Raw genomic sequence first — 20,421 nt, 5'->3', positions numbered from 1 at the left:
GAAATGTGCACTGTATTCAAAAAGTAAAGTTTTGTGAAATTCTCTTTTTATTTTCCTTATATTGTTGTACGCATGTGACATCACACACTGTAGTAGTCTTCTCATCCAGCAGTGACTGCGCAGATACTTTAGAAATTCATAACTTTTGAACGGATTGTCCGATTTTCCCCAAACTTTCACTGATGTGTTCTACTAATATTATTGCCTTCACTCAGTCCACATGTATATGAAGATGAACTTGTCCTTGAGTCCAGTCCATGAGTCCAGTGCAGAATATTACATCAAGTCCAGTAAGCCCATGGTGCTTCTCTGCAGTAAGTTAAACTGCAACACCGTGCCATCATTTTTGTCTTTTAACCATCACAGAAAAAGCTGCATTGTTGTTACTGCCTGCTTTGCAGTATTTTCTACTTATTTTTGGTAATTATGATTTGCTATTGTAGATTTGCCATGTGATTTGACTCATATTCATTGTAGTGAAAATTAAATTCTATTAGCCTGCTTCACCTTATGGGAAGTGCTAGAGTGTTTCCTGTTCAAGTACTTTCTTCATTATGTCTTTGATAGACAGTTTACTGATTGGGATGTGCTTGCATTTCTCATCAATGATTATTTTCAAGCATTTGTCAAGTCCCATTATTTACTTCTTATTTATTTTTAGCTCAACTGAGCCTCTGGCTCAGGTGAGCCATTGTGATCATTCATCAATCGACGTCTGGTGTGCATCGTCTGTGACCTTTTTACATTTTCCGCTTCTTCTAGAAAACCTCATGACAGATTTTCACCAAACGTGGCAGGTTAGTCCTAGGGTGATAGGATCTCAATTTGTTCAAGTGGGCACCATGCCATCGATCAACAATTCCCAAGGGTGGTATGGTAGATCATGTTGGAGGTTCTTTGGGTTGTACATGCTGAAACCCAATGCAGGTTGGGCATGGGCGTATTATGCCTTCAATGTCTTTCGAGATTCCTTCCCAATATATGCAGCTTCTTGCTCTGAGCTGGGTCCGTGTCATCCCTTAGTGTCCTTCATGGAGTTGAGTGTAGTATATCCTGCTGTATTGGCTTGGGTATGACAATCCTTTCACCCTTCAGGATGACACCATCTTCTGCAGTGAGCAAATCTCTGCATGACCAGTACTGTCGTACTTCCTTGGGGGCCTTCTTGGCTTCTTCTTGCCAGCCTTTTTGTATCGCCTCTTTGGGCGTTGAAAGTTCAGGACTTAATCTGTGTTTCTTCTTGTAGCTGTCCCAGTCTTTCTGGTGCTACGTAGATCACGTGGATCGTCTCATCAAACTCAATGCTTGGCTGTTCTTCTGGGTTATCTCAGGGACAGGCGTTGGTAAAAGTATCTTTTGAGCCTGGTCTGTATACCAGATCGAAATCATATGGCTGGAGGCATAGAAGCATCTGCTGTAATCTTGGAGGCATGCCAGCTAGATTCTTTTAATGGATGCTTTCCAGAGGCTTATGGTCTGATTCCACAGTAAACTTTGAGCCATAGACATATGTATGGAATCTTGTGCATCCAAATACAGCCACTAGCATTTCCCCTTCAGTGTTGGCATACCTCCTTTCAGTGTATGTGAGCGCCTTGTTAGCAAAGGCTGGGCCTACAGGTTTTCCTTCTTGCACGAGTTTGCTTCCATACCTTGGGTGGCAGCATCAACCTGAATCGTTTAGTGTTTCCGAGGGTTGAAGTAGGCGAGTGTGTGTAGCAACAATACTTCTCTCTTGAGTTACTCAATACTAGATAGAATATACAATTGGACACCATGCTCCCAGGAGGCCCCTAAAGCTCCCACAGATGTTCATCTTACTGAGGTAATAGTCTTGAAGAAGGTGTGGAAGATAAACTTGCAATACTCAGGTGAGTGCTAGACTCCCGGCACTCTGTTCTGTTTAATGAAATCTATTTCAAGAGAAAGTGGCTAGACCTAATAGATGGTTGTATACTTAATGCCCATGGATGTATTATTGAACATGTTGACAAGTAATACTGAAAAAAATTTGCAAGACTTAGTTGAAAAGTACCATCTCAGATGGCATAAATCTCGTCTTAGAGCCATTTTGATGTTTGAGAAAAACCTGCATTTATAAAAGTTCTGGCTTCAGCATGTTTATGTGTTTATTTTTTGCTCTGGTTGCATCACTTGATGTCTGAAGTTGTAGTGAATACCGCTGACAAGACGCCACACTTAAGTCAACATATTTTGTCAGAAGATTGACAAGAGATCAAATGCGAAGTGGCTAGCTAAGTGCATTATGTATGGATAAAGGTGCTCTTTAAATCACACTTGGTGTGCATGTATCTTACAGCATTTAGCATCAAATGTATTTTTTTAAAAATTGCTCATAAGAACATACTTTCACCTATTTGGGGAGTGGATGATGCTAGGAAGGTACAGTAACTCCAGATTGTGACAGGAATTTTTATTATCAATTCATGATTAATTCAAACTTTCAGATCATGATCACAGATGAATTGGTAGTGGTATTCCATAGATGCAAAGGTGTTTTAATTGCCATGAAATTCTTCCCTGTGACATTTGTCATAAATCTCTCAAAATCATATAATGTCATACCAGTCTCAATGCAAGGGGGTGAAATGGGAAACATAATGTTGATGAGATAATGTCTGTTGAACAAGAAAGGTCAACTGAATACGTACAGGTGTAAACCATCTTTTCTTCTAATGCAATGTTTCTTTTTGCATTGGAGATCATGCTTTGACTTTGCAAACATATTTTATGTAGTAATTTACTGCATAGTTTCAAGCCTGTCTGATAATCTGTATCTAAAAATTTTATTTGAGAGGTTGTAGATCATGATCTTTGGTACCATCCTGAATAGGCCATAGTTCGTCGCCTGCCCGGCAGAAGGGCCTAATAACTCTTGTGAGCTCAAAAAATCACAAAAAAATGATGTTACATCATTATATGAAAGTTTTCAAAACTCTATTAAATTACATGTATGTCACAGACCGTAATTTGATATAGGAGTCAAAATAATGATGCAGGGATCAGTCCTTCTGCTGAGCAAATGACGAGTTGTTGTTGTCTCCATTTTCCCAAAGTGGACCATTCAGTGAAAGAGGGAGCCTCATCATCCGGCACAAACAGATCCGTTTGAATCGTTGCCATGGGTGTAGCGAGTATGCTCGCGTGAGCTAGTTGTCGATGATGTTGGGTGGGAGGTTTACTATCGTATTGCTACTCGTGGACATGAATTATACATGGTACGTAAATTGTGTAGACACTTAAAGATTGTATCTTTCTGCTTCATTGACACTCAATGATTGAATTTCGTTCAGGGACAGAATTCATATTTTCATCAAGTTTATTTACAATAAATACATAATATTGGCAAAATATTTCTGTATTTGATGCACTAAAATGTATTACTCTGTAGTGTGAACCAACATATCTGCATTACAGTCTTAACCCATCTGGGCAAAAAAAAATGAAACTTACATCAAGTTGTACTCTAATATAGAAATAAACTCAAGTACATGCATTAGATTTTTTTTTATTCATTCATTTTTTTAAAAAGATGTAATGGGGGAGGGGAAGTAAAAATTGTATACAATACAAATCAACTTGGGGTGGGACAACATCTGTTCACAAGACATACACATTCAAAAGTTTAATGAGCAAGCAGCCTCAAAAGGGATTAGATATTTTATGTTGTTGTTGTTTTTTTTTTGTTTTGTTTTTTTTTTTTGGGGGGGGGGTTCTTTTTTATTCCTGGCTGGGCAAAACTTCTGGTGAACACAGAGTAAATAAATGACTTTATTTTTATTGTTTTGGATGAACTACAGTTTGTATAACTGTCAATCTCTTTCACTGATATAAACTTCATATTGAACATTCATACATGTATATCTTTCACCTCTGACTCAATTTACTGCACAAACAGCTCTGGTTTACTTCTATGTAACAACCTGGGATTGTAGCATCAGTCAATTGTTTATTTGTTCTTAGTGTTTTTCCATCATATCTCGACGACAAGTGCATAGGCAAATTGATACTGCCTACAAACTCAACCACTATTATTACTGTCTCTTGTCAAAGAATACAGATGGTTGTTTGCTGATTTGATGTCAAGTTTCTCAAATTGAGTACTCCTCAACAGGGTACCAGTTATAACAAGTACATGTATTATAAATCAGTGGTCCCTGCAACCTCATTATTACAGGGTTTCCCTTGGTTTCCCTGTACATGCACTGTGTTTCTGCTTTTCTAATTTGTGTAACTAAGATCATACAAAAATTGTATAAAATACAACAATGATCCAATGTAGATGTTATTTTTTTCAGATCAAAGTTTACATCTCTCTACAGAGGCACACAATTTGCAGCTGCAGCTCTTTTTCTGCATGAACAATGCCAATGATTTGCGATCATTGATGGCACTGCAGTCCCTCACTAGACGAGAAATGTCAATGCCCACAGAGGTGTCTGATGCACAGTGAAAAACAAAAGAGACCATCTCATTAACAAGGGGAGCATCGTAAATTATTCAGGACCCCGTTGCATATAAGTAAAGACTGATATCAGGGAACATAATGACTTGGCCACATGTAGTACAGGGGAGCCTTTTAACATTGGGACCACTGGAATTTCCTTGTTTTATTTCGCATATCGTCAGCTGAGAACCAGAAGGGCACTATCGCGCTCTAAGATTTGAGCGTAAATACAAATGAAACAATCAATTTTCATGAAACGTTGAAAATTTTTTTTAATTTTTTGAATGTATATTTACTCAAAAGTGGGTAGATTTATGAGCATTGTTCCATACATAGGGTAAAATAGTGCCCTCATGGTTTCATTTTTTATTTTTAACAATTTACTGAAAATGAAAAAAAGAAAAATTGAAACTGACACCCTAATATAGAGTAGATTGAGCTCTACAACATGTTATCAATAAATCAGTACCCCCAAAATTGTGATTAAGCCCTTCTGGTTCAACCGATGATATCTCGATACATCAAGGATAAAAACAAAAGAATATAAAAGGAATGGTATCTGCAAAATTGTCTTGTCACATAGGGTATCTCACTATATCCGACCTTGTTACACAGTGCACTCCCATTATAACGAACATGTTTATAACGAAATTCCGGTTACAACAAAGATAAAAAATTCAGGCCGCAACATTATCTGCTGTGTTTTTTTATAGTTTATTCATTCAGTTATAATGAAATTTCGATATAACGAAAGAAAACTGCCGGTCCCAAGGACTTCGTTATAACAGGAGTCCACTGTACAAAATTCCACTGTAGTGAGAGGCATAACAATCTAAACTTTTAGTACATGATTTCAACAAATGGACATTCTGGTAGTCTCGTCAGGTTTCCTTCTGTCAATCAATCATAACTTGGTCCCTGCATGAAGCTTTCTGATGAAAGGCAAGTCCAGTTTTACGAGGAATGATCACTCCACATTGTTGTTCTCTTATAAATGTTTGTCTGGCATTCCTTCAGGCTGCTTGAGTAAAAATGTCTTTCGCAAAATTTCTGTCAGGACCAATGAGATTGGGCTTCACATTCTCTTCTTCAAAAGCTGGTCTATACCTGACAGGCCACATCAGCTATCAAGCATATATCGGCATCATAACAGTGCCTTTCGCTATCAGTGCATCAGATTCATTTACACTAATTCACGTCTCTTGGTCACATGTTATACCAAGTCTCACAAAAGTTCTGAGCTTTACAATGTCCCTTGGGTGATTGCCGCTTAGAACAGGTTGACGCCAAGATATTCCACACTCTTGGATGGATCTGTCGGGTAGTGCCGCTGACATAATGTCATGAGTCGCTTCAATGCCTGGGAAGAAAGAACAAAAAAACAAACTTTACTACACCAGTGTTCTATAATTGCACCTCCTCCACCCTCCTTAACAATTACCAGCAATACTCTTCTTCATTACATACTTAATAATTTGCCAAACACATCTACAAGAGCTTCTAACAATAGAGTGCATTTGACCTTGCTGAACCATGCACTTGTGGCCTTCCATTTATTAACTGCTTTCATCCTGTTAACATGACTCAAATATTGACTTCCTAAATATTGACATTAGATATTAGTTGATTGCCTTGTGTCATGGGGATGTGACTGGAAGTGTGAACAATGTTAGTGAGAAAAAAAAAACAAACTCATGTGGGGCAGAAAGTTCACAATTAACATGTAAGCAGCTTCCCTGTTGTTGTTGTTTTTTTTTTTTGCAATCAATCAGATATAGTCTGCTGAGATGGTTCTTTAAATATCTTGTAAATGGAATTACAAGGATGAAAATTTAGACAGATTGATGGAATGAAAGATAAATAAGAAGAGTACATAATCCCACTGACTCCCTTGGTGGAAGCACAGAGATTCAAAATTCTTGCTACACATTCTAATTCATTGACTGGCATTATCACACTACAACAAAGACAAGATGTGGGATTGTACAATATTCATGACACTAGAAACTTAATATTTACCTGGATGTATTTCCTCTGAGTTTCATCATTCAATACATCTGAACACATCATGTTAAGGACTCTCAACCAGGTTCTGCTATAAAATGAATGAGTTGATAATGTAGACACGTTTGTTACATATGAACCTGAATAAAACTGCACAGAATTCTAAAATCAGGTACAGATGATGTGTGTTGTTATAATATTTCACATCAAAGTGAACATGCAGACATTCTTGTAACTGCAATCTACTCTATGCAAACACTAATCACCTGTCTGTTCATATCTCCTGGATACAAAATGTATATATGCTAAAGGGATGATATAGTTTTGGTTGAGATGGGGCTTCAGGTTTCCAACTTTTTGTGAGGTAATGAGAAACCTCTCAAGGAATATGAAAGAGCACACAATTCTACAAGGAATTCAAAGTTCATTTGATGAAAACTGTTTTTTCAATTGGCTGAGACATCCAAGACAAAGCAATCCTAATATAAGGTGGGACCCACATTTTATTGGGATCACTTTGTTTTACTTTGTTTTTGGTTACCTCAGCCTTTCAGAATCGATTTCCATTAAATAAACTTTGAATTCCTCTTTATGCTCTTCAATACTTCATAAGTGGTTCGTACTTATCTCGAAAAAAGTTGAAAGCTGAGACCCCATCTCAACCAAAACTAAACCATCCCTTTAAGTTTGTAGGGAGGGGACAAAGTCCCTGATCAATCAGGTTGTGGCACACAAAACACAGATATGATATGAATTCATATTATATTAGATGGCAATGCATGGAATACCCAGGAATGCTCTAGCCTATGCTCTAGCCAGTGCAACATTGTCTGGTAGTCCATGAAATGAAACCATCCAACATGATTATTATCAATGTATAATGCTTATATAGAGAAGGCGTAAACAGATGAAAAAAGCAGTTACCAGAATTTGAAGTAGACTCTGCACTAAGTTGTGACTTGCACTTGTAGAAAGAGTTTGTGCGCTTGTAGCCAGAGTTCACAAATGTCACAAGCGTATGTGTGTTAGTGCAACAGACTAGACAAAACATGGTGTATTGTTGCACAGGCACTTTACTACAGTAGCCAGTGTGTTGTATTGAGTCTGTGTTTTTAATGTGCTGTTAAACTGCCCTATATACACGTAGATAATGATCAAGATTGTAGTATTTGTTGGCAACGAAGAATAGAAAGAGCAATGAAGTGACACAGAGAGAATCAAACAGGCATACAATAATAGAAAGCACCAGTACTGAATGACAAAGGATACGAGCTACATTCTTGGAGAAGATCTTTTCACGCCCCGTCCTGACGTGGATTCCCACCATGGTCACTCCAATGGGCCAGGGGGCATTACCGATGGCCATCTGCAGGTATGCATCATTTGCCTGTGGGAAAAAATATATGAGTGAATAAACAGGGACAACTTTCAAATATTTTATATGCCAATGGCCATCTGCAGGTATGCATTACGCGCCTGTGTGAAACAGAATATGAGTGAATAAACAGAGACAACCTTCAAATATTTTTCATAACTAATGTCACATTCACCATCAAGAACAGGAAACTACATTGCTGTGGTTTGGTACAAGACCTGATGGGATGACAGGCTCCTATTAACTTTTCTATCAAAATTTCGAACTCCTGTAAGACAGCTGGGTTGAAGGTCAACTTCTTTCCAGTTTCAGTTTACTACTTAGTTCAGTTTGTATAGCTCCTTGGGTTGTCACCCATTCCCATAGGTCTCTCCTTTATTCCTCTTGTCACTTTTATTCCTTTCCTATTCAGATGTGTTCACTCACTGCATCCCCACATCAGACTCTTTTGTTCAATATTCTGTGTGAGGTATTCTCCCTAGCTAGTCGACATCTTTATCCTAATTGCTTTCATTAGATTCTAAGGTGAACTTGGCTCTTGTATTTTAACTGGCCTCCTCCACATCTTTACCTCTTTTGGTTCTCTTAGTTAATTTGAATATGCAAAGATGCAAATGTATTCTATGTATATTATGTTCATTGTGGTGAACTTTGCTGAGGGCAAACAGCCTCAGGACAAATCAGTGCACCTCAGGACTTCAAGGCTACAAGACTGACTCTGTACCTGTGTCCAGCACCATGTAGTACCCCTACACTCCCATTCAATGTAAACTTGTCTTCCATAATAGTGTAAGTAGTAGTTTGTCCTATCCTTTATATAACACAACAACGACGACGATGACGATGACGACGACGACGATGACGATGACGACGACGACGACGACAACAACAACAACAACAACAACAACAACAACAACAACATCAAAAATTGCCAACAGAGAATTACATCATCAACATCTAAAATCTTTTATGATCTACATCACTTTAGATGATTGTTTTAACTCCTCTTGCAAAGTGTTTACACTGGATGTTGAAAAGTGGGATCTACAAGCAGATCTTCTGCTTCCTTAGTCATGGCCACATAGAATCCAAACTCTAGTCAATACAGCATGTGGCCATGTTAGATGAAGTACTGCATGGAAATGAAAACACATACTGGTGTATGCAAAGGACAACAAAGTGTTGGTGAGGGAGCATGATTCATTGATGATGTGAAACAAGTAGCTAAAATTTTTTCCTTACCTTGACATACTCTCGCTGCAGCATAAATCTCACAATGGCAACAAGGCTGTCCAAGATGTCTGCTGAAAGAGTCTGAATGTGGAGAAACGAAGAATCAATTACATTAAAAAAAAACAGAGAAAAAGATAACTTCCATGCTGGATCTAGACTCACATTACATGACCTACAGGGGTTAAGTCTTAGTGCACTGATAAAGAGATACTGTGGAAACTGCACTGTTAACCCATTGAGGATGAGTCCCAAGTATACTTGGGCAGGTGTCTATGGGAAATGCATGTTGCAGCAAAATCAGTCCGTCCTCAACGGGTTCAGAGGTCAGATATAACAAAGCCCTATTAAATAAAACAAGGTGATTTCACAGGTCCCAACTCTTTGTATTTCTTGGCTTTTGTACACTGATATTAGTAGTAGGAAACTTGAAACAAGCATTTGTCATGGTTGTGAAGTCTTTGTTACAATGAGGTTCTTCTGTATATGGTCAACTCTGTTGAGGAGGAGTTTTAAAGCAAGTTCTCCCAACAGAAACGTCTTGGCAATACCTCTGAATAAAATCTCACACAACAAAGATGCTTAAACATATGGTGCACAGAAAATGTCACACATGTTCTTGTAAGATGAAGGAAATTTAGAGAATAACACCTTCATTCATTTATGACAAGGGGCAATGGAAGATTTGGTCAGATTTTAGAAGAGCTATTACCTCTAAAGGTTCTTTCAAAGTCAGGTTAATTTATTAATTACATATCAGTTATATAATTAATAAGAACCTTATGACACTTTTAGTCCATCAAACATTTCCAAGAAAATTTTGCATCCTTTACATATATCGCAGTACAAATTTGTAAACATGTATTGAATATATATAAAAGTCAGGATGCCTCATGCAAAAAATTAACTTTGATGAGATGAAGGCATCAACCAACTCTATCAACACACTATACCTTTTTCTTGAGTTTGTTGAGAAGTGGTCTGAGATATGCTGAGGTCTGGCTGTATGTAGCACTTTGCAGTCTGCCTTTTGTACTCCGCTTGAGATCTTCAGGTCTGGAGTTTAGTTCCTGTGCCCATCCTTTCAACAAAAACTAGAATAAACGAGCAGAAAGGTGAATACAAAATTATCATATTTCTTCTAACAACCAACCCAAATCAACACTATCGCAATCACAAACAAAACAATAGAGTTTAGAAAATACTCACAAGTTAAAGCCCTTGTTTGAATTCAGTATTTCTTATTTTTTCAAAGTTTTCAAAATAGAGTTAATACCACTTGGAACATAATCAACTCAACTGTAAGACACAGTACAGAGCACACAGCAACTGCAATTTGTGCTGACACACAAAATTTACAGCAAAAGATGATGTCAGCTCCTCTACATTAGTTGCACACACAGATGATTCACATATTGCTCTATTATGACACATATTATGTGCAACATTAGGTACATAGCTGTGATCGAGCTTCAGAATGAGATTGGATTTAAACTAACACAGACATTCTGGCAACTGACAATGAAGTTTCCACTTACAAAAATTTAAGGGTTTCTCTTTTGAACGACTCCATAGCACAACAAGAAAACTGAAGATTACAACTCTGAGCATACTGAGTACTTGGTTAAGCCGAACATCATCTCATCCTTACCTTCAGATAGACCAGGACAAGTTTATTGTCCACCTCTTCGTCACCCTTGCCCATGCCTTCTGCCATTTGGAGGATGGTGTCTATGGTGTTGCCATCATCGTCGTACTTGATGTCGTAGGCGCTGGTTGGAACATCTCCTCCCTGCGCCTTCACCAATTCCTCCAGGTACTGCTGGTCCACCTTGTCCATGGCCTCCTTGAAGTCATTCCTCAGACCCTGGAAATGGAACGCAAAAGGGTGATAAATATATAAATCTTTGGGGGGGGGGGGGGAGGCAACAAAGAGAGCTACTTTTTCCAAACAAGTTCCCACAGAAAGCTCCTCCCACTGCACTGAAATAAAAGCACTGCCAGATTTCAATGCATTTCAAACAGCTAACTTGCTCATGTGTCCATGTTAAAAACCTGGTAGCGGTGGGATACCATGGAATGAGAGGCTGGTTTTGCTTGGATATATGGATATATCCAAAAATTCTCCTAATGAATTGTGCACAGCTTTATCACAATTATCTGTGTAAGTAGACACACAGCCAAAGAATCTTGACTGGAGTCGATGATTACCGACATGCATATTCAATGCATATATTTGCTAACTGGTGCTATCTGTGGTTTCTAATGTACAGTATCCCAGTGGGCAGTGAATGAATTGGGCCATCCATGAATCCCCACACTACGGGTCTTTTATACAATCTCTCTGTCTTTAACCCATTGAGGATGGACTGATTTTGCTACAACACGCATTTTCCATAGATCCCTGCCCGAGTATACTCGAGACTCGTCCTCAACAGGTTAATGCAAACTTCAGTAAAGGTATCAAAGGCCACACATCCTATGAAACACAATATGAAGGGATGGATAATGAAGCCTTAACAATCTATAAATGGACAAGGGAGGAAAATGAACAAACAAACAAACAAACAAAACATACAAACACATAAAACAAAATAATAAATTTTGCTAACAAAGCAAGTACTTTGTCTGAAGAAGCTGCAATGTGCACCAATATTACAGCGTGTATCTTTGATTACCTTATTAATCTCTGGAGCTAACATTTCAATTTTCCGAAGCCTGAAGAACGCTTCTGTGTCGGTCTCACCAAAGAGTCTGATCGGTTCTCCTCGTTCTCTCAGTCGCCTTATTACCTGCAAGAAGACAAATGTTGAACCCGTGCAGTAAAATGCATAATACACTTCCAGCACATGCTGAGCCACATAAAAGGACCCTTCATAATTGACTCCAAAAACATTAGCAGTGCATTGTGATAGACTGGCTGAATGTTGCTGCCATTTTAGCTTTGGCTAGCTTACTTAAAATATTGCATACTGCACAAATGCTGCTTCAAGTGTTTGGAAACAGGGTAAGAAAATCTATGCAAATTTAGAAAGTGTACCAACACTCATGAATTTCATAAGAAAAATATAGACCTTCCCATTAGATATTAAAGAGCATCACCCTGTCAAACTGCTGTCTGCAGTAGGGGCACTCAGAGACATGTCCAAAAAAACTTGATAAAAGAAGCATGGGTGCAAACCCTTACCCATTTCTCACACTCAAAGGAAGGAAATAAGCAATAAAACTGTGCTTTCTTGCTTCTTCTTTTTTTTTTTTTGAGTGTGAATATCATGAATATAACATATTGACCAGTAGCTATCACTTGCAAGAAAATCCTCTGCTCTTTGAAACTAGCAAGCTTTAGATCTGCGCTGCAAACGCTAGGATGACGCAGCCTCCCTGGCTGAACAATGGAAACAGCTGTATCATGCATGTGCAGAACACCATTTTTAGCCTAGTAGTGTCATCTTTAATGTTGGTCTTGCAGATATAAAGCTCGCTATTTTCACTCTTAAAACCATCACAGTTTGGTGTCACATGATGGCATCCTACTCTTTCTGATCTCAGAAACTACATGTCATCTCATTTTGTTAGGCATTGAAAAGATAATAAGCCAAGCTAACAACATGTTGGCTGTATTAGAGCCTATTTACTAAGCAGGACCAAATGTATTGCGGTACAAAGATATCAAACGTGTTAACAGACTAACCTCCTGTCTGGACAAAGTAACGAGGTTAGGGTCATCATTCATGGCATCGCTGGATAGTCGCTCCTTGCGGGACCTCTTTCTCTCTGCCTCCTCATCCGCAGTCTCTATCTGTTTTGAAAAACAGTACAAGGGAGAATTTGAGTCATTTCACTTCATTCTGTGCTACCTGAGAAACTTAAGTTCTCATTTCCTTTATATGCACATATGCAGGGGGACTTGGAACATTTTTCAGTTTTTTTTTTTTTTAACCAGCTAGAAGGGGGGGGGGCAGTCCCCCAGTCCCCCCCCCCCCTTCAAGCCCTTGACATGTAACAACAATAACAAAGTAACAGCAATATTTGAACTCACAACATAACAAGTCAGTAACTCTAATGGATTGTTTCAAATTACTTTGATTCTTTACATAAGTAGGCAAAATACTCTTTTACATATATTGTGATGCCTTCACACATTCCACTCGTAACTACTGTATGTGACTGGGCAGAAAAGAAAAGAAAAAAATACATGACTCCCAAACATATTAATACAAAGTTTGAGATATTGATTAGAACATTATCTATGATTGGTATGAACTTTATGTTGGCTAAAATTATGACAACAATAATAAAGAAGATAGAAAAATATGATAGATATATCTACAATATACATATATACATGCAGGAATTTTTATTAATATAGAAATTTTCTACTCATTCTTCTGGATTTAGATCAATGTGATTCGAATTGAAAAAGGATTGCACAATGTTTGTAGAAAAAAAAAATGGGACCACCCTTCCCACACTGTACTAAATATACACTTGACAACTCTGATTTTTTTAAAAATCAAAAAAAAAAATCACTAAACTCATGGAGCTGGATAATCATGTGATGTCCATGTTGCAGTGTCAAACAAAGAGAGCATACAGACATATGGTATTCTTGTTTTTCTGCATTTCCACCTACTTTATGTTTCTTCCAGTACTCTTCTTCCTGCTTGGCCATGAGATCACCCCGCTTAAAGGTCTTTTTACCTGTATCCTGCAATCAGGACAAAGATAGGAAAATATGGTACATGTATCCTGCTGCAAGTCATACAATAAAAGAATTCAAAAGGTCAATTTTCAATTCTGATCGAATCTGTTACAAATATCAACACATGGAGCATCATGCAGCAAAATGGGACACATAATACAGACATGCTACAGCAGATTGTTTATCATCAAAAAGTCATTATCTATGTAGGGAGTACAAAGTAAATTATGGGATCATGGATCTGGATGTAATGTAGAGAAAAATTCTCTGGTAAAGAGGAATCTCATTAAAATGAGCTGCTTGGGACCACAGAAATTTCCTTGCTATATCAGGGCTAAAAACAAAAGAATATAAAAGGGATGGGGTGGGCAAACTTACTCGTTAGATCAGGTACCTCCCTAAATCTGACCTCCTTGAATTATTTGTATATCATAAACGAGGTTCTACTGTATAGCATATTACGTGTATGTAGAAGAGCACATGCTACTTTTCAATAGCACAGAAACCTTCGCTCTGCGAATACAAGCTCCTTGAGGAGATCATACTCAGAGTCCAAGAATACAAGTATTTGGGGGTCACTGTCTCAAAAGATCTTCACTGGACTACACACTGCCAGGCCATTCGTCAAAAAGCAAACAGAACTCTCGGTCTCCTTCAATGAACATTATCCCCATGCTCCAAAGTTGTCAAAAACAGGGCATATCAAATGCTTGTTCATCCACAGCTAGAGTATATGAATCAGAGGCATGGAATCCATACTACACCAACACAGTACAAGGCCTTGAAGGAGTCCAAAAAGCAGCTGCTCGCTTTGTTCACCATGATTACAGATGGGGTACTTCCTCTACAGCCCTTGTAACCAAACTGGGATGGGACACACTGCACACACACACGACGCCTTGCTGCACAATGCACCATGTTCTACAAAGTCCACTATAACCTTGTCAACATCTCACTTCTGCCCTCCATCTCTCCAGCCCCTTATATCAACAGACATGACCACAAGCTCAAATACATGATACCAGAAGCTTCACTTGACCCATACAAATATTCCTTCTATCCACATACTGTATTAATGTATCTGGAACAACCTTCCAAGCAATGCTGTCACTGCACCTACTGTTGATACCTTCCAGAAGGCTGCCCTACCAATCATCACAAGGATGCAGCCTCCTATAGGGTCCAAAATGCTGTAAGCCTGACAGCCTGTTTTTCCTCTAAAGCAAGTTACCCTTGATTCGATCGTTTCCATGAATAGACCACTCTTACGAATAAAAATTCCCTGAATTCATGAATAAAAAATGGCGCAAATCAAGTGAGAAATTCAAACCATGCAACTACCTCCACACGTGTTCCGAAGAGCACAACGTTGGGCCACGTCGCCAGACCCCCGAAATCATTGTCGCAACCCTCCTGGGTCAGCTTGCATAAGCAGTTCAACGGGTAAGTAACAGGTAAGTAAAGTTGCATAGCAACACATAGACTCGTTTCATTCCAAGTTTTGAAGTTATTAGTCTGTTTATCTGCATTGAATCTATACAGCAAGTACACTTACAGCCATGATGGCAGCAGTTTCTGAGATAACTTGAGCGTTTATGCGATATTCACATTTTGCATGCCACCCGTGTCAGAATTTGCAGTATCTCCATCAACATGGTTCGATCGCAACATGTTACAGTGTATGTATGCATTGAATCTCTCGCATCTCGCACAGCGTGGAGTACATGGAGTACCACTCGCTCATAGTGCGATGTATACAGTTTCGCATGCACGCTAATCCATTCATATAGGCAGGGCGCGGTAAGTACATCGGGAATGTCGAAGCACAGACATATGGGGTCGAACAAAGAGCACAGCCACAGGCGTTCAAACGATGATCGCAGCGCAGGCGTTCGAATCATGCACGCTATTTTGCTTCCGCAATTTAGGCGGTCGAAAAGTGGGTAACTTGCTTTACACTCACACATGCCATTTTAATATCTTTATCGTAAATAGAACTAGTTAAATTATAACACTTTCATTCAACAAAAGCACCGTTGACTAGTCTGATGCCGCTGATGGACACTGAATGTTGCTGTTGCATGCATGCAAACAAACCTGATAATTAGCTGCCGCACTAGACAGAAAGATCCGTCTGTCCGGAGGACTCTTTTGTATTTTGCCATTAACGCTGTCCTCCGTAGACAGACGGAAGGTTGTAGTACCCATTGCTGTGTGGATGTTCTTAACCACTGTCTCTATGGAAAATTGGGTGAGGTACCTCACCCTTCTTGATTGCGTCTAATTCACGGCCCTAGGTCGGCAAATTTAAGCTTGAATAGTTAAATCAACTATTCAAGAATAGACTACACTCACCAGATTAATGAATAATCCAATATTTCGGTAGAATTTTCAACTCAAAACACACATCAACCAGCCCGTCGCGTCGTCACGTTTAAACTGCGGAAACATACAGTATGAATCTATTAGCCAATCACATGCGAGGTAGTTTCTACGTGTTTTTTTTACTAAAAAAAGTACCTCGCATGTGATTGGTTTACAGATTCAAAATGGCGACCTACAGCTATCAAACGGTGATGTTGCGATATGGATAAAATTTCTGCATTATAACTGCGTTACTGTGAGTATTTCGATTGCAAAATGTGAGAAATTAACCCCAAATATTGCTGCATAATGTGTCATGTCATGTCAAACTTGTTTGAATGTAAAAAAGCTGTCTGAAATTTGGTTTATCGTAACGTTTGATCTGTGCGCGTTGCTCCACACAGGAGCTGGGATCATTGACTTCGGTCTGTATACGGAGGGGATCCGTGAAGCCAGACGCAGTCTCCGCGGAACATTCCCCGACGGACAGATACAGACCGATCTTTCGGTCAACTGCCGCACCTACTGTAGAGTCTATACAATGCAAGTTTACTAGTTCATAAGGATATAACATCACAGCATTCAACTACGAAAGCCTATGAAACGTGCTCACACATTCTCATTCAATGCAATGGACCTAACGTGCTAACGACACTTCACTAAAGCTAAGACTAAAGAGACTAAAACAAGCTTAGCTTTTTGCCTACAAAGTACATTGTTTTCCGCTTACACGAAAAGACACGTTAGGGACTACGAAACAGCATCGCACTTTCGCCATAAACACTGGGATTATACACAAAAACAGGTTAGAAAACTGAGTTGACTTTCTATTGTGGTTCCACTAAGAATACTAGGTACTTACGCCGCCAACAAGATTTGTCTGCTCCAATTGCTTCTTCTTCCTCGCTATCTCTGCCTTGAGGAAATCCATCTTGATCCTAACAAAAGCTTTTTAGTCGATGTTATACCAGTAAGCCAGCTAGCTGATGAGTATAAATTTTGTGTAACGTACGTGTGCTGTGTGTGTGTCGCCAAAGATCCTACTCACTACGTGTGAGCGGCGGGTGCGTGTGTGTGTTCGTGTTTGGGGGAGGGGGGGGGGGGGGGGGGGGGGGGTTATTTATTTCAGTTCCACCTGGGTTTATAATGACGATTGTCTGTCTGCAATATGCACAATTTATATTCCTCTTGAAATTGTTGAATGAAGTAGGCCTAATCTTGTTTTATAATCATCTAGACTTCAACTCGCACAATTTCTGTAATCGTCCAAATATCATCATTTCTATGTCTAATATCCAGAGCCATAAAATCACTTTGTATCCAGTCCTACGTTATAACTTTTCCCCCCTAATTTTTGATTTTCAGTAGTAAAATCCATATCATAAAGATATGAAAATGATTTTAACTGACGACCTATTAAAAAATATATATATATATTTGAAATATAATTCTCTGAAATAATTCAATACCAAAAAAAAAAAAATCATTTTACTTCCAATACAAATACCCCTAATATTGAAAATAACTGGGTTCATCTTGTTATCAACAAAATATATGCACTAATTCTTCCCATACTTGAAGCATTTCTATATAAAACATCGATAGGCCCTATACCTTTCATGTCCATTTTTTTAACATCGTAATTAGGATAGAAATATAAATTGACCACCAAAGAACCTTAAAAAGTAATCAAAAGTTACCTTCCGACCTCAATATTTTTCACCATAATGAACTGTTTCATCCACATTATTCTCCGAGTCTAATACACACTTCAAAATTTAGTACTCTCATTCCCCCAACACAATCTTTATATTATATAATATTTACCGTTTTATTCACTGTCTTCCCTCCTCAAATGAAATTAAAAGCTGTTTTTTTTTTTCTTGGTAAAATACCATGTATGAAAAATATCATGAGAGACGAAACACATAATTCAACTTTGAAAACAGTTTCCACCATTTGATATTCCAAACATTCTAGAGTCTCGTTGCCTCCAACAGCCATTAATCTTCTAATTTTACTCAGAATTTCCTTATAATTCAAATCATTATCTTATCTCAAAATTTCGTGAAAACAAACCCCTAAAATTCTTATGTCCGTGCAGAGGCAAATCCCAGTATTCCTGTCCCAGTATTCTATTCCTCTACTCCCAAATTCTATATTCTCTCATATCCTTCCTAATGTAATATGACAGTAATCATGGTTAACATAAATAAATACAGCGACAATGGGTTACACCTTGTCTTATACTCCTCTTTTACCCTCAAAATATACCGTTAAATATTTCTCATCCATCACATCACATTTACTGCACTACTAACATTCCTAAAGAACATCAACATAAGTCTTTACCAAATTCAAATAATTCTGATGATTGGAATAAAAAAATGAAAGATATGTGAAATAAAATCGCATGCTTTTTTAAAATCCACTGCAATAAAAAAAACCTTCAGAAAAATGCAAATATTGAAAAAAAAAACCTATTCAGGTATCATTCATAAATCGCAATACTTCACCAATATTTTTCTGTCTGTAACATTGCTCACCTAATCATAAAGAATAACATTCCCTAACACCTCCCTTGCCCTTTCAACTACTTTTTTGATGATATTTTATCAAGTTGTTGGTCTATATATAACTTGTGATATACATGTATAAAAAGATCCTTTCCATATCTTTCTCAATAAATGTAATAATTTCGTTATCCCTGTGAATTGGATAACATTCTTCTAATGAAACTTGCCTTTTTCAAAATTCTTTATCTTCTTCACTTAATCTGGGCAATTCATTAAAAATCATAATTATCTTCAATATCCCATATAATTTTTTTCATCTTTACATCCATGTACAATTTCATAATACAATGTACTTCCTCATAATCTTCTGAATCTCTTTACCATCACGAACAAGTTCAGTTCAGTTCAAATCTATTCAGTTTTTCACATATATGAACATAAAATATCATACTTTCTTCAGTGACAAAAATAATGCATGTGTACAAAGAAAACAATAATTGAAAACTGACAAATACATCTCAATCTCATAAATCACATGCACATTTCCTTTTATTCGAGTGTAATAACTGTTAAAAAACTAAAAATCATGATTTTTCTCCTTTTTCAGACCATTCTTTTCTTGAATGCACCTTTAAACTTTGTGAATAATCAATATAATAAAATAACCAATTCCATTTTTTAATCGATTTCATCCTGAATGTTGATATGCAAATTGATCATACTAATTGAAATCTTAAATCTCATTTTCCAATTTTCTAATATTGATTCTTCTGACTTTAGTTGTTGTTTTTTTCCATGGGGAAACTGCATTATATATTTTTGTAATTTCATTTTCATGAATTCCCAAAATTTAATTTGATTATTTACTTGACCCCGCCATTTTTTTCTATTTCCAATTTTTTTAAACCAGATTTACAGAATCTTTATAATTACATAAATTACTGTTATAAATGTCCAATTCCTGTAATTAAAACTATCTATCATAATACTAAACTCTACTCTAACTCCATCATGATCAGGTATAATAGAGGATTTGAAGAAATGAAAATCTAATCTAATCTACTCTGAACATTAGTTCAGAGTAATAACATTAGTTATTAAACTGCTTCTGACCCAAAATTCTTTCAAATGACGCTTAGGCCAAACATCAGTCAAATCAAACTTACCAAGGAAATCTTTCAATAAATGTTTTCATTTACTTAAAAAAAAAATACGTACTTTAACCCATAATCCAAATCATATTATAATCATCAACGCTGAAGATAATATTCTATCCAAATAAAACAAAAATGCAGGGGCAGATTCAGGATTTCCTTACAGGGGAGTCGCCTTAACAAAATTAAAGGGGAGGGGGCACAAGAGCCCCCCCCCCCATTTTTCTTTTTATTTCTTTTGTTTTAACCAAAAAATAAAGAGGGACCGCGCGCCCGGTGCTCCCCCTCCGGATCTGCCACTGAAATGGCATTGCATATTTTCATTATCCCATTATTCACACTTCATTGGTACAATGTATAATCTTTACAACTTGGCATCTTTCTTTCTTCATAACATATATCCACCCCTTTCATCAAATTTAAAACTTTTTCCTTCAAAAAAGTAACACCTTGAATTAACATTACAATATACTCCTCTACTCCCCTGACTACAAAACATGTGACCTACTCAGTATCCCTGTCAGCCTTCTCACTGTCCTCAGTGTCTGCTGTACTAAATTTTTCTTGCAAAAATATCATGTTTCCCGACATTTTACACCACTGAACGA

At 37.7% G+C, this 20,421-nt stretch overlaps 1 protein-coding gene across 1 annotated transcript; it reads right to left on the bottom strand.

Moving 5' to 3' along the window:
- Positions 1-5,120: 5,120 nt before the first annotated feature.
- Positions 5,121-17,140, bottom strand: LOC139732429 (pre-mRNA-splicing factor 18-like). The gene is made up of 10 exons (XM_071643290.1): positions 17,006-17,140; positions 13,711-13,785; positions 12,769-12,876; positions 11,756-11,869; positions 10,729-10,944; positions 10,031-10,171; positions 9,090-9,161; positions 7,742-7,859; positions 6,488-6,525; positions 5,121-5,828 (listed from the first exon to the last, which is right to left on the bottom strand). The coding sequence occupies exons 1-10, from the start codon at positions 17,072-17,074 to the stop codon at positions 5,739-5,741; spliced, it is 1,041 nt and encodes a 346-aa protein (XP_071499391.1). The 5' UTR covers positions 17,075-17,140; the 3' UTR covers positions 5,121-5,738.
- Positions 17,141-20,421: the final 3,281 nt, after the last annotated feature.

Source organism: Diadema antillarum, unplaced genomic scaffold (genome assembly GCF_040938485.1).
Source record: "Diadema antillarum isolate AM-2024a unplaced genomic scaffold, OU_Dant_1.0 seq00000423_RagTag, whole genome shotgun sequence".
Lineage (NCBI taxonomy): Eukaryota > Metazoa > Echinodermata > Echinoidea > Diadematoida > Diadematidae > Diadema > Diadema antillarum.
Note: the sequence above shows the minus strand (reverse complement) of the source record. Positions and strands in the feature narration are given on the sequence as shown.

Bases quoted from the DNA above. Each gene is read 5' to 3' on its own strand.
- LOC139732429 (XM_071643290.1), bottom strand. From the start codon at position 17,074: ATGGATTTCCTCAAGGCAGAGATAGCGAGGAAGAAGAAGCAATTGGAG. The intron at 9,162-10,030 runs GTATAGTGTGTT...CTCCACATTCAG, and splicing joins TCAACAAACTCAAGAAAAAG to ACTCTTTCAGCAGACATCTT. The intron at 7,860-9,089 runs GTAAGGAAAAAA...TTTTTCCCACAG, and splicing joins TGCAGCGAGAGTATGTCAAG to GCAAATGATGCATACCTGCA.